Genomic DNA, 15,573 nt, shown 5'->3' on the forward strand with positions numbered 1-15,573 from the left:
AATAATTGCACACTAACTTCTTATATACCAATCCTACTTTTACCCCTTGTATAAAAAATATTAGGCCTAAGGCAAACATAATAATTTTTAGTTTTACTATAAAATAATTCATAAATCCTTATCTTATACTTAAAATTTAGGAATTGTAAAATTTATTAACTGAAGTTCAACCGTAAAACAATTTCAACAAACCATTGATATCGAAACGCATTTAACAAAATTTAGCTAAGAATTTTTTAATTGAGTAATGGGATAGTAACGTACATTTACATTCATTTGATATTATTATAAAAGTAAAATAATCATAAAAAAAAGTAAATTTTTATATTTTTTAAAAAGGAAGAAAATAAAATATAAGGACAATATCAAACAATTTGTACTTTTTAAAAATAGAAAAAAGTTTATGAATACAGGGAAAACTATCTATGGGATTAATTTCTCCTATGTAATATGTGGATAGGGTTCTCTACTTATAATAGAAGAAATGTGAGCTAAGCTCAAAATAAAAAAATAATAATAATAAATTAACTAAAGATAAAAGATAAAAATAATATGTCTAACATTCTTTCTCAAGGTGGTACATACAAATCATATGTACCAAATTTATTACAAATACAATCAATTCTTAGCTTCCCTAAAGATTTACTGAAAAATATTTATTAATTGGTCACTTGAACTAACAAACTCAGTCTTTTCCAAACAATCTTCTCTTGAATGAAATTCAATGTGTTTGGTCCTTAATTGTAACTCTCTGAGTAATTGTTTAAGCCAAACAAGTGATTGAGGTCATAGCTTTATATTATACTTATGCACTAAATATTGTCCTAATACTTTGATTTTTGCTTTTCTAAGAGATCAAGTTACCACCAATGGAGAGACAGTACCCAAATTTTAGACCTATCAGAAGGAGATACTGCCCAATCAACATTAAAATAACAAATCACTAATATTGTATGGTTATTAGAACCATATAACATCTCTCTTCTAGGAGATCCTTTAATGTATTTTAATATACGAATAATTGCATTCCAATGATTTTCACACAGAGAATTAAGGAATTGGCTTATCACACTAAGTACAAAGGAAATGTCACGACGAGTAACAGGTTTTGAATTCATCAAAATAGTTTCCTCCAACATATCCAATGCATATTTCATTTGAGATATAACAATATCATTGTTGGACTGTGTTACCTCAATACCCAAGAAATATCTAAGTTTGTCAAGATCTTTGGTCTGAAAATGGTTGCAAAGATGTTGTTTCATCTTAGAGATGTCATAATTATCACTACCTATAAGAACAATGTCATCAACATATAATATCAAGTAAACACATCCAACACTCGAGTGATAGTAAAAGACTGAATGATCTGTCTCACACTGAGTCATACCAAATTGTTAAACAACATTACTCAATTTTCCAAACCAGACCCTAAGAGATTGTTTTAGGTCATATAAGGATTTTTGAAGATGACATATCAACCCAGAAGACTTTCTTGAGCAACAAATCTTAAAAGTTGCTCCATATAATTTTTTTCTTAGAAACATCCTTTAGGAATGCATTTTTGACATCGAGTTAATAACATAATCCACAGGTCCCTGGATTGGAACGAGACTTTGATATCATGTTGAATATAGTGAAAATTATGTATGAGATTAATTTTTCATGTGTTGAATATACACATAGATCCTCTATTTATAATAAAAGAAATATAGATTAAGTTCAAAATACAAATAATAAATAATAACAAACTAATTAAAGATAAAAGATAAAAAAAAAATATAAAGATAATATATCTAATAACAACAAAAAGTAAAAAAAAAAAAAATAATATCAAATGAAATCTTCTTCCTTTTAACATTAAGAGGTTTATACGGGGCATGAGTCAGTCGTGTTATTGACCTTCTTGTCTCCAAGGCCCAGTAGCTCCATTCCTCCTATGGCTCAAGAAACATTCCCACTTAATGGAATTTCCTTCACCCATTCCAGGAAAACATCGTCAAGCTGCCAATCCTATTTTTGTCTTACATGTTAATTAGGAGGCCTTACATGGTCAGCGACTGAACTTAGTATGACAGGATACTATGTTTCTTAGTAGGCTCTATCCAAATACTTGTATACTGCAATTCGGATTCTTCCTCTCTTTCCATCATATAATTCATTTAATTAAACACTTTTTCCCCTTTGTGTACAGCTGGTAGCTATTTCTCTAAAACTATGAATTCAAACGTCTGTTCCAAAACAAAAAAGCTTCGGTTTCCGAATAGTTAGAACAAGTGTGTGATTATAATTAAGATCGTGTTCAACAACAACCTTTATATTTTGTCAACACTGAGATTAAAACATGTTTTCGGTACAAAACAATAATGAATAGAGAAGGGTCCGAATGGAAGCGTGTCAACGAGATGTGGACTCTGATGTGTACTTTTGTTGGAGTAACAGGAAAAAATTAGAATACAGAGACATCAGTTATTGTCCCCTGTTCCCACTGTAGCTAAACAGATTCAGATTCAAATTCCACTAACGATTACCTCCATTCTAGCACGCAATTTTAGTTTAGTACTGTGTAAAAACATGTTCCTTGTTACGCTAATCAATCTTTCACATTCTACACAAGTCACCAAAAAAATAGCAAATTTTTTTTCTCCATATCGCATTTATTCATCGACATAAAAGTGCAACGGGTTTTTGAAAAAAGAAATGCATTTACTTATTGAAGACTATAGATTTTTAATTTAACTTCGCTAGTCGTTCTGTTCATTGGTTAATTCGAAAAACAGCACACTCATAACTTCCGACAAGCGAATTCAATAATTTAAGCTGGCCGGCTGTTCCATTATGAAGTGTCTTTTCCCCTGAAAGCATCCTTGAAGACAAAAATTTGTTTCATTTTGTAGATACACTCAAGCCTATGAATACTGAGTTCCAAGGTTGTCATTGGTTAAGCTAAAACTTAATTTACAAGGAGAAATGAAGTACAGCAACAAAAGCAGGAATGTCTTATTGATCATAAATACACAGATACATGATACACTGCTACTCTACCCTTACACCTTCTTACTTACAACTTACCAACCACTACCGAGCTCACCTAAGCAAACACATAAAGAAGCTAAACAAAAAGCTAGCTCGCTTGAACTGCAGCACAACCTCATCTCAACCTGGTTCATTCCTTACTATACACCCATACGTACACACAAAACACTAAACAAAAATGAATACAGAAAAGCCCAAAAAGGGCTGCTGCTGATCTGAGAAAATGCAACTCATTTCTCACACATCGTAAGGAGAAGAAGGGTCTGATCTGTTCTGCCCTCGTTTCTCGTACGCGTCTGATGCCGACCTTCTTCGAAACCTAGTCGAATCCTTTGCTCCTAAAAACATGCACACACATCAGATCAGTACAGCAACCCATCATCCTTCCCCCACTTTCACTCACACAAAATCTAAATCATCCGGTGCCACATATTATTTTCATTATCTCATGATGTGATAATATAACCCAGTTGGGTCTAGTTGTGAAATTGACCCATGGGTTGAGTTGGATCCCAATATGTGAATATCACTGTATAATGGTCATACATATACTGTAACTAACTAAGGTGCTGTGCTACTAGTGTGAACAACCACATAGATATCATAATTCCTAACAACTCTCACCAATACCCCTCTGTCAGCCCACTACAAAAGGACAAAATATTTGCTACCTGATATTGAGAACCACCGTTTACGTGGTAATTATTTGATTAACTGATTAATTAATTAATGAATCGTATTATTTTCACCGTGACAGTAAAAGAGTAGGAAGAAGATAACGACCTTACCCGAAAATGGAGAAACCGGAGGAGTAGAACCGGCGGGAGAAACCGGAGGCGATCCACTCTGATACCCTGGCGGTTTCACGATCATGATACTACGCGTCACTCTCGTCGTTTCCCCCGACGATGATTCGTCACCGTACGATCTCACGCTCCCGCCCTCCGCTTCTGATCAATAGTAAATATGTCTAGTCATTAGGATATTTTACTCTCTTACAAAAAAAATATCTATCAGCGTTTCATATAAAACAATCTTCAATCAAAAGGTATTAGGTTTAGGTTAATTTTGTCTCGTCGTGTATCCTGTTTATTATATAGATCGTGTGGAATTGATTTATACGATTTGGAGCTTCGAGCTCGAAAGGCGTGTTTAGGTTGCAGATCTGATAGCATGCAACCCGAAACACCCCGATCCATCTCCGATTCAATGGTTAGATTATAACGATGATAGTTATAAGAATAATAACGATGATAAGAGTTGATTTGACGATTGTAATTGAGGACTCGTGGTCCTTGTGATATGTGTCACAGCGTCGTACCCTTGCCGGAGCTAGGTCGGAAATTGAAGGTGTGGTGTTTACGGAGCTTGCTGAGACCGTTATCGGGCCTTGGGCCGGCGACGGTGTCGTCCCACAAGTGGTCGAGGAGGCCCATATGGATCAAGCGTATCTTAGCAGATCCAGCGTATGGAGATCCCAATGACCAGGTCTCAGAGTAAGAGATACAACCACGCCCTATGAGTGCCATATTTAACGATGGCCGGGTGTTAAAGGTCGAACAACTCTTTGCAGTGGATAGAGATCTGGACCGTCCATTTCGATTTAGGATGGAGCCCGTGACGTGGCCACATGGATCTGCGTTCACGTTGAGATAAGGATTGCTTAGCGTATGGGCCCACATTACTCGGGGTTTTTAAGAGACTAAAACCTGAAGAAGAAGGAGGGTGTAAGACACGTGACATTAATTGTTGATCACGTGATATGTAGTTTTCTTTCCCGTGTTATATCCCTGACTTTTATCAAAATCCACAAGATAAGCCCTCCATTTTCCTGTATTTGCATCAGTTGACCCTTGATCGCTTCAAACAGGAACATTTAATCAGGTTAGAGATTATACTTGAAGTTTGCAGTTTCATTTATTTAAGGTTTGGTCAGTTGTGATGGAAATTTAATTAAACTATAGTTTAAAATCCAAGGATAAGCAAGTGTACCTAATTTAGGTGGTGCACATGCTATTGTGTCCGTATTCAACAAGTGAACATCAATTTACAATACGCATAATTTGCTAGTCCATGATGTCAAGTGTTCTAATATGAATAGAAAATTATTTTTTTTAATTTATTTTGATCATTAAAAAATAATTTTATATTTATAAAAAATACTAAAAGATAAAATAATAAGTGTAAAGTATATTTAAAAATATGTTGAGGATATCTGTATTGTATTGTATGACTGTTCCGTCAACTAAAGACCGGGCAGTTAATCATTCAAAGAGAAAATAAAGAAATTATTTTAAACAATAATAGTCATTAATGGTGATAGTAGCTATTGATTAACAATTGACAGGAATAATAGAAATTTATTAGTGATTAATGAATCAGACTTAATGGTAAGCTCATTATAATAATTATAAAGATATGTGTGACGAAAAAGACAGGTAATGAAATCTAATTACTAATCTTTATTACAAGATTATTACACGTAAAGTCACTTACTTGCAAGTATCTTTTCCACACATCCTTTCTTACGACTAAATCAAAGAGTAAAAAAAGAATAAAGTAACTAAATTATAGAATAGATAGCTTTGAATACTTTAGATCAAGGATATCAACCCACCAAAACAAACGTATAAATACCTTATTTGATTGCAACTTATGTAAGGAGTTCATTACTTGAAACTAGAACTTTCTTCCAACAACTCCTTCAAAATTAATGGTCAATATTTGGTCCATTCGATATTTCAGTGCTGGACTAAATAAGATATCTTGTAAGCATTAGCCATCGATCAATGACAATAATTGTTGTTAATAAAAGATGAAAAAATATTAAAATAATTTGTATAGTTAAATAGGAGCATAAAAAAGGAAGCATTTGTAATTAAATTATTCTTGTATGAGCATTATATCGAAAGTGATATAACTATAAAATAAAGGGACTTCTTCTTATCAGTTCAGTGCTCTACTCCATTTTGGGGACCGCGAGCTCAAAATGTTAAGGCGGCTATATAAGTTGTGATATATTTCCTTTTCTTTCTATTATTTTATTGATGGAAACTTGTGGCGGATTTTTAATCTATAAAAGGCAGTGAAGCCTTTATTATTTCACTGTCATCTTTAATTTATTTATTTAGTATAGTTGATTTCTTTTAATTTTAAGAAGTTATATTCATGTATGTTTTACCTGTATTTTTTACGTTAGATCAATCATCATATTTTAAATATTGTTTATTTTTAAATTTGAAATTGTAACACACTTTTGTTTTTTAAAAAAGTTAGAGAATTAAAGGAGAAATATTTTTAAATTAAATAACGACCATTATTGAGTGTATTAGATCAAGTCAGTAGTCAAGGTTGAAGAAAACCGAGTTCATATTTGAAATCATTTTTTCATTATTTTAATTGAGGATTAAGATTTATAACTATTTTTTCATTTTCTTTAGAATGAATATTCGTTTCTATAGGCCCGTTTTCATTTTTATAAACAACGTTAATATTTTAGTGTACCAAATAATTTCATATTGTTTAGAAAGTAAAATTAAAAATAATTCATACACTTTTTCTCTTCAATCATATAATGTATTTTTAAGAACAAAATTATTGCCAAACTTATAGTTTCAAAACAAATAATATATCAAATGTTATCAACGAGAAGAAGTATAAATATAAAAGTGAATATTACCTATAAAATTACTTTGTATTTATAGATTTTTTTTACATTTTAACTGAAATATATAAAAGATATTAAAAATAAATAAAAAGATATAATTATTTACTAAGTATGTATCACTATATTGCACTAAATTTTGTTGATATTATAAAAAACAAGAAATTCTCAAATTCTTACACCATCTCTCTTATCTCTCATTCCTTTCAATATTTTCTCTTTCATCTCTCTCACTTCAGATTTTCTGTGTTATCTCTATATTAGTCTCAACTGAAAAATAAAAAAACATTCACTCAACCTTTATTCATTTTGTTTTTCTCTCATCTTCATCATTTCTCTTATCCACACATAGTAACCTGAGTAATTTGTTGTTCTTATTATGTTCGTTTATTTGTTTTTTACTTTAATAACAAAATAATTGACGATGTTGATATTGATTTTTATTATTAGATCAATATTATTATATTATTTGATTATATTATATGTATGTATATATACTTTTGTATAATATAGATACAGGAAAGTACAAAAACTTTCTAGTATAATGAAAAATTGGATTTGAGTGGATTGTTAAATGCATATTATTATATTGAGGTTTAGTTGTTAATGTTGATTTAATGTTTGAAAGTGTGAAAAGTTATAATAAGAAGGAATTTCTAATTGGGTTTTGAAAGACAGGTTAGAAGTATTAGTAATAATTTGAAGAAAGGTAATCATACTTTAACAATATTTTTTTGACAACATTTTAACATCATTTACGTGTCTTTATGTTATTGGTCCATGTTGATGTTTATGATTATTATTATTGATTATGAAATAATTTTGAATGAATAACATAATAACACGTAAATAATGTTAAAATATTGTAAAAAAATGTTGTCTAAATATCGTTATCTTTTGAAGAAGTAGAGAAGGTAGTTTCCCAGAAGATTGGACACAGTTACAGTTTTGGTTTCACCTTACTCACCTAATCTACAATAATTATGAGAGCAAAGTCATTTTCATTGGAAGGTCCACCTTTCTTCAGCTTTCAATATGATTCACTAATATATACATTACGTTAAATGAAGGCAATTGCTTCAATCCTTTTCGTTCTTTGTTTTCAGTTCTTAAAATATGTTTTTTTCTTCAATATTAACATCAGACACAGACATCTACCAGTAGAGAAAAAGCCCACTCCCCTTTTCCGTTTACTCTTTCAACTTATGATCACTAATCATTTTTTTCTTTATTTATTCTTATCCTAAAATAATTTTTCTTTTACCTACCACACATCAGAAGCCCAAGCCCACCTTCCCTAAAGCCCAATACTCCATTCCTAGACATTTCTTTTACTATATGCTTTCTCCTCTTAAAAGATTGAAGCTTTAAATATATATAATATTTTTAAATAGCATTTTAAATGCAACATATTAATACTTAGAGATCCCTTTTAAATAAAAAAAAAAAACTATTGATAATGTATTTTTAACATCAGTGTCACTAATTTAATGTTGGGTGATTTGCAAGAGCATAAAACCAATACACTAAATATGTTGCATGGAGTGATATAATATAACCACTTTTTTATTTTCTTTTTTCAAGTATAGCCAAGTTGAAAAGGTCATTTCCATGCCTGCACTCACGCTGTTTGCAGGAAGGACCAGGAAAAGTAAACAATCTCCTATGACACTAAAATAAGCCTAACCAAACATTTGGTATAAGTATTAGAATATGTGAGAATGGGAATAATTTTTATTTACAATCTTAAAATGTACATGGAATTGTAATTTTTATTTTATTTTTATCACAACAAAATAACTAATTTTATTTATTTTATATCTATGTATAACTCTCCTCTTTTAAAAAAAATATTTAGTAGACTTTATTTCTAACAAATCTCATAAATTTTTAAATATCTCTTAAATGATTTGATTTAGTGTAGACATATTTCACTTTATTTTTTACTAGAACTATGTATCACTTTCAATATGTCTTTACTTGATCTGTTAAGAAAGTGAAATATATTTAATTAATATAAAAGCTTCGCACTTATCCAACTTATTTATTCTTTCTTATTAAGAAATGTGGTTATAGTGAAATGACTAACAAAAATTCTCTAATGATACATAGATTTATCTTACTAGTGAAAAAAAAATAATTTCGTTTAATATGTTTCAATTAAAAATAAATCAATACCTTTAAAATTGTGGTGATATTTTTAAAATTATTGATAAAGTATAAGTACTGGTTGTGGAATAACTTAAGTCTATACTCTACTTTAGTTATATGAGTATAGATTTTAATTCTTTTAAATAATAAAAAATATAAGTTTTAATCGCTTTACAACTGATATTTGTATTTTGTCAATAATTTAAAAAATATCACCACATGTTTGAAATAATTTATATGATTGTCAGGATATAGGTTTCGATTTTAAAAAAAATGAAGCTTATACCTCTACTTGAGGTTAATTTGTGAAAATTTACATACTCGCCAAAGCACATTGTTACATTGTACCACTGCAAAACTTGCTTTCTCTTCTCTTTGCCAGTGCAAACTCGCATTCTTGCTTCATTCTTTCTCTATTTCCACCATTCTTATTCTATTATTGTTCTATTTCCACTATCGCTACACTTATGAGATTCCATTATTGATGTTGTTGCAATCTTTCATTCTTTCTCTATTTCCACTATTCTTGCTCCATTTCCATAATTGACTCCATTGTGAGGTTCATTCTTTCTTTCCTCGGGTTTCTTTTTCCTATTTTGTTAAGGATGTTAAGTTATTTATGATGCACGTGTTTTGTGTCGTCATTCATGTCCATATTTTTCATTCTTGTGTCAATGTTGTAGTATACATTTCCTTGCTTCCAAAACGTGTTTTGCATTGTTAGTCCTTCCCATTGTTGTGGCTCCTAGCTTCTAGGCTCGTAAGTTCCTATTAGCTTAAAAATTTATATTTTTTAGTATGTTGTTAATATCTTTTTTATATGTTTGATATGTTGAACTATTTATTTTTTAAACTTGGTTAATTATATGTTTAAATTTTGTTTGTTTCATATTGTTGTTGTATTGAGTTAGCCTTAGTTTTCAGTTTTACATTCAATACGAAAACTATATGTAAACATGCATCACCAAATTCATAGACACAATCATAATGAAACCATCAACCCATTTCAAATGTTAGGTCTTTTATTCCTTGTAATATACCGCCACTTTAACCTCACTCAAAGTCATCTTGCCTGCTTCAATAAGCCTTATGAGTATAACTATGCTTAAGCCCAAAGCCTTACAGTCAGCCCTCTTTCTACTACTTCCATAAGCCTTACAAGTTTACTTCACTTTTATAATCAGGTTCATAATCCTTTTTTTCCCGACTTACCAAGTCACAAGAGAATTAAACAACACCAGACCTTAAAGTTACGACAACAAAGGACTTAACATACTAATTGCACCAACATCTCAATTACCAAGTCCCACAACTTAATAAACCACCATGTGCATCACTTTCAAACAATAGCTCAACTTGCCCAACACATAACTTACCACTCATAACATTAAAAAGGTTCGGTCAAAGCACCAACCAAAACAACAACTTAACATAATTAACTCAAACAATAAAACTTGGTAAGTTAACTTTGAACAAAAGCTTTAAAATAGACACTGTAATTTTATGCACACCATAAAAACAATTCTAGTAGCTATAAACTACTAAATGGTACTTGCACACAACTAAGCTTAGATAAGTCTCATAAAATAATTTTCACACTTAAACACATGAGTAAAACTTAAAATAGATTGCATGAAAAATTGGACAGTAAAGGCTCATCCAACAACCTGCTTAATCACCTAGCATTGCTATCCACTACACTCGACCAACCAGAAGGAAAACCCACACTCATAAATTTTTACTTAATTCAAACGTGCACAGCAAAATCATGAGTAGCTTCAAACTCCATTAACATAGGCTCACACTCAAGGTCAGAACTAGTAGAAATCACCAAATTAAACTTACCTAACAAAATCATAGAACTTGCAGAACTCAAAAAGTCTATACACAGCTCGACAAGCAGAACATAACCCGACCAACGCCTCAAACAACCCGACCAACTCCACAAATAGCTCAACCAAGGTCAAAAACCTTGAGACTAGCCTAAAAAACACTGAAAACCAAGTTCTAGAACCCCAAACTGAGGTCTTGAAACACCTCAACTAAACAACCTAGCTTGATCAGAACAACTAACTTAGTTCCACTCAACAACTCGACCACTCACTCAACTCAACCTGGTAACACTAAACATCTTGACAACACTTAAACCTCAGCTCGACAACCTTCTCAACAACCTGGCCGACCTATCGCTAACCCAGCCCGACAACCTCTTAACCCAACTCAACAACTCTTCCAACAGTCCAGTTTAACCACTCAACAACTGGACAACCTAAAGCAGAACCCTTTAACATCTCAGCTTACCATCCCCACACCACAGTTCAAACCTATAACACTTGTTGAAACACTTTTTAGTTGCACAAAAAGTCAATAATACTAGACTTCTCCACTAATGTAATATATGGACAACCTAGGTCAAATTCGTGGATTCGACTTGTTAAATTTCAAAGTGTAGAATTAAGTCCTTCATTATTTATTAATGAAATTTAAAAGGAAAAATAGAAGAAAAAAATTAAAAGAATATAAAGAAAAGAATTTGTTTTAATAGAAAATAAAACCTAAAGTAGAATGATGAAATGAAAGTGTAATGGTTAAATGCATAAACTCAGAATTAAATGTGTGGAGTATATATGCATCTGTACATGCCAAATTGGTAAAAAAAAAAATAGAAATGTAATGTGAAACAGAATAGAAATATCACCCAAACATGGATTAAAAAATCTAAACTAATGAAAACAACAACAAAACCTAATCACAATTACTACAAATGGTATGATTCAATGGTGCACAAAAAATAAACATGCATATTACAATTGAAGAAACTTAAATGCCAATCATATGGATCAATTGATGCAAAAACTTGTAAAACAAAAATACAAAGTAAGAATGGAGCATTACATAAAAGAACAAAATCAATTTTTAGATTTAGTAATAGCACTGCCTAAAATTTTAAATGGTAAAACTCTTAGAATTGATGCTTTTTGTTTATGATAATTTTGGAAGACTAGAAAGTTTGGTATTTATGAATAATTGTGTGAGTTTGATTATTAGGTAATTGTGTAACTGTGAGAGATTGATGAGTTGAATTTAGTGTTCTATGTCACATTTTTAATGGATGATGTATGACAATTCAAGCACTTCATTGCCTATATCTTAATTAGATTATTAATATAAGTTAACTTACATAATTATGATTATTGGATTATTGAGTCCATATTAGGCCTACATATCTTATAGATATTATCACAAACATTTATTATAACATTAACTAAGACTAAAATTGATTTGAACGTCAACATATCTTATGCAACTATCTTTTCATAATACTTAATAGAAAAAAAAAACAAAAAAACAAAAGAAGAAACCAAAAAGTATAGAAAAATATATATATTTGGAGGAACACTTTCAAAATAATGTTGGCATGTATTATTAACTATTTTCAACAAGTTGAATATTTCGGCCTTTTCATATTCAATATTTGCACAATTTTCTTTTGGCTTTCTTCCAATTTTTAAAATGTTCATTCTATCTTTTATCGAAGTAAGTTTTAAATTATTTATTTTTTAAAACTTTCAAAATATGTTTTTTCCGAATATTTGAAATATGATCTGTTTAAATAAATTTTTTAAGAATAAAATTTCTATGATAAGATTTTTGGAATAAATGAAATGAATTCTGAAACAAGTTTTTTAGAATAAAGTTTTCAAAATAAATATTTAAAATATTTAATTAATAATTTATATTTAAGTATTTTTTTTATATTTTTTATTCAATTAAGTTTCTATTTTTTTTTAAATCTAACTTAAGTCTCTACTTTTTTAAATAAACAAATTCAATGTACTATATAGATATTAACATCTGAAAGTATTATCTATCAAAATCTCTGGATAACTTTTACAAGGGAAGTGCCAATGTAAAAAATTGTACCGTGGAATACTGAAGTATATTTTATTTATTCAATATTAATATCGGGTAGATTTAGTAATAACAGAGTGCAGAAAGAAAAAAGACATTTTTTCTCAGGAAACCCTAACCGAATCCTTAAGGTTGGCCAAACCCAACGAATTTTCTCTGTTTTTAGTCTCTAACATAAAACAGGTTTAGGAACCCTAACTAAATAATTGTAATGCTAACATTTCTGTAAAATATTAACTAAGAAATAAAACATTTAATATTTTGGTTCAAGACTGATTCATTTACCAATTTAGTTATACATGACAACCAATAATGAGTTTATTAATTTGAAAAATAAAAAACAACTAAACAGACATAAAGTAAAAAGAATATAATATAATTATTAGTTTATGTAAAAAAAATGAAAATTAGTTTATGGGTATTTAAACAGGGAAAAAGATATTTCAACACTATTTTTTATACTATTTTGACACTGCATACATGTCAAAATGTGGTTGGATGATTTCAAATTAAAAAAAGGTGAGACAAGAACATATTTAGAAGAGAAAAACTAAAGTTCTTTTTTTAATTTGAAATCGTCTAACCATATTTTAACACGTGTGCAGTGTCAAAATGATGTCAAAAAATTACTGTTGAAATATCATTTTCCTTTTAAACAGTGGAATGTAAGTGTGTGTTGGATTATAAAGGTACCAAAAGTTCTCTAGGTTTATGTTGTTATGTATTATAGTTTTTTGTTTGAAAATGAAAAATGTAAGAGGCAACACGCAATCTATGATTCCTGTTTATGCCAATTTGGTCTCTGTGCATGCCTTAGCCGCTATTCCTCACCTTTTTACCACCTACCATTCTTTTTTTTTTCACCGCCTTAATCTCCACGTTTTGTTTAACTTCTGACATCACATCTAAAATTAACTCTTCTTCCATTTCATCCAATTTTTCACTAACAATCATAAATATGGTTGTTACTGTTAACCTTCACACTGCATTTTCTTCTTACTTTTCTTACTAACAATGTTTCTTTCAAAACTGGCATTGCCCTGCTGCAAAAAGTACCCCACAAAACTGACACTTACATAAGCAACTACATTCAGTTCATCTTTATTCAACCGGGTCATTGATGAGCAATACCAACTACATGAATCAGCTAAAAAAAACATTGCTTTAAGTAAGGTTTTGAGTATTTAATGATTTTAATTTGTTATTCATGATTATTTTGTCCATTCGAAAAAGATTTATTTCTGGTGGTGGAGAGTAAATGTGATACGAAGAAAATCGATTGATGAACATGTGAGAATAAAGATTCACTGGGGCCATGTCAAATTTGAAGGTCAAATCTATGCTAGCATGACTGTTATCACTTTCCAATCTCCTCACACCAACAATGCAACCAAGAACATGCAACTGTCCCCAAGTAAATTAATGCAGTGTTTTTTCATTTTTGATTTGAAATCATGATAAAAAGTCACTCATGATATTTAATGTTGCTACATTTCTAAGGCATAAGAAAGAAAGAATGAATGAATGAATGAGGTTTTGGAAGAGGAAGATTTCCACAGTCCTGAGTGCCCCCTCTATTTTTATTCCAAACCATACGCAAAGTACGTAGGAGAACTTCATATTGCTTCTTTAGCTCATTTGGGTCTTTAAAGAATGTTCACTTCAATACTCAATGTCTTAATTTCTTTTCCACACTGACACATATACTAATTACTCTCTTATTCACTCTCCTTTCTCTTCTTCTTCAGGGTATATAAGTGCATCACTGCATCAGCTTTTTCATGCCATGTCTCTCACTACTCACCACCCATTGCTACCACCTTCATTCCATCTTCTCATCATTGGTGGCTAAGTCTTGCTGGAGAAGCAGGGCACGTGCAACATCTCTCAAACCATGCTTGCTCTCTGATTCTGCACGTGCTCTCCTTTTCCAGCTTGATTTTCTCACCATTTTCTTTCTCTCTAAGCAAGCTCAAATTCAATTTTGGTAAGTTCATAACATAACAGAACCATGCCATGGTTTTTCCCTTTCTCTTTTCTTTCCTGCATGCAATGTAAATTTCAGTTTCAATGTAAGCATTACTTATTATATAACATATAATAAATGGACTTTCTTTGACAGAAGAATTGAGTGTTACCTTCAGAAACATAGATTTTGTGTTTTTGCATGTGATCTGTATTTTACAGGTGAATTGGAATGTTCATTCACAAAACTTGAGAATAGTTAGAAACAGAAGAACTTGAAAAAGGGTGACATATTCAGACTCCTGACACTGGTGTTGCCTCAGAATAGTATTTTCAATCTCTTCAACTGTACATTGTTCTCTCTTCCTCCCCTTCAAATGTTAGCTTTCCTAAGTTTAATTAGCTTGCTGCACTATGACGTGCACTATGTATGTTCAGTAGACACAAAAAAAAACATGTTTGTTTTTAATGTTGTTTTGTTACAATTTCCTTATCATTGATTAGTCCATGTCTTCTAGAAAAAAAAAAATCTTCTATTTCAAGCAAGCCTCTCTCAGCCAAAATAATAAACAGACTTTAATTATTTTCATTTGCACTTTATTTAGATATGAAAGCAAGTGAGCTAATAATGCACAAGACTGTAGAGCAAATAATCTTAAACTTAATCTACTTGTCATTTGTCATATCAGTCTACCCCTGTTTATTTAAACAAAAATGCTAGTTATTTCCAACTGCACAAAATGAATATAAATATATTTTATATGTAAAAGTTAATATTTTATAATTCTTGTACTGAATTTATAAAAATAGACATTAAATAATATTGCTTTTAATTTTGTATTCAC

At 30.5% G+C, this 15,573-nt stretch overlaps 1 protein-coding gene across 2 annotated transcripts; it reads right to left on the reverse strand.

The window, feature by feature from the left end:
- Positions 1-2,976: 2,976 nt before the first annotated feature.
- Positions 2,977-4,733, reverse strand: LOC106775731 (dormancy-associated protein homolog 3). 2 transcript variants are annotated; one of them, XM_014662888.2, is made up of 3 exons: positions 4,358-4,733; positions 3,825-3,986; positions 2,977-3,374 (listed from the first exon to the last, which is right to left on the reverse strand). In XM_014662888.2, exons 1-3 carry the CDS (start codon positions 4,716-4,718, stop codon positions 3,274-3,276), a joined length of 624 nt encoding a protein of 207 aa, XP_014518374.2. In that variant the 5' UTR covers positions 4,719-4,733; the 3' UTR covers positions 2,977-3,273. The 2 variants fall into 2 exon arrangements, with proteins under 2 accessions (XP_014518374.2, XP_014518373.2); XM_014662887.2 differs by having other exon boundaries at positions 3,820-3,986.
- Positions 4,734-15,573: the final 10,840 nt, after the last annotated feature.

Source organism: Vigna radiata, chromosome 10 (genome assembly GCF_000741045.1).
Source record: "Vigna radiata var. radiata cultivar VC1973A chromosome 10, Vradiata_ver6, whole genome shotgun sequence".
Lineage (NCBI taxonomy): Eukaryota > Viridiplantae > Streptophyta > Magnoliopsida > Fabales > Fabaceae > Vigna > Vigna radiata.

Excerpts from the sequence above, each read along its gene's own strand:
- LOC106775731 (XM_014662887.2), bottom strand. The coding sequence starts at position 4,718 with ATGTGGGCCCATACGCTAAGCAATCCTTATCTCAACGTGAACGCAGAT. Across the intron at positions 3,987-4,357 it reads CCGACCTAGCTCCGGCAAGG|AAGCGGAGGGCGGGAGCGTG; the intron begins GTACGACGCTGT and ends ACTATTGATCAG. Across the intron at positions 3,375-3,819 it reads TTTCTCCATTTTCGGGTAAG|GAGCAAAGGATTCGACTAGG; the intron begins GTCGTTATCTTC and ends GCATGTTTTTAG.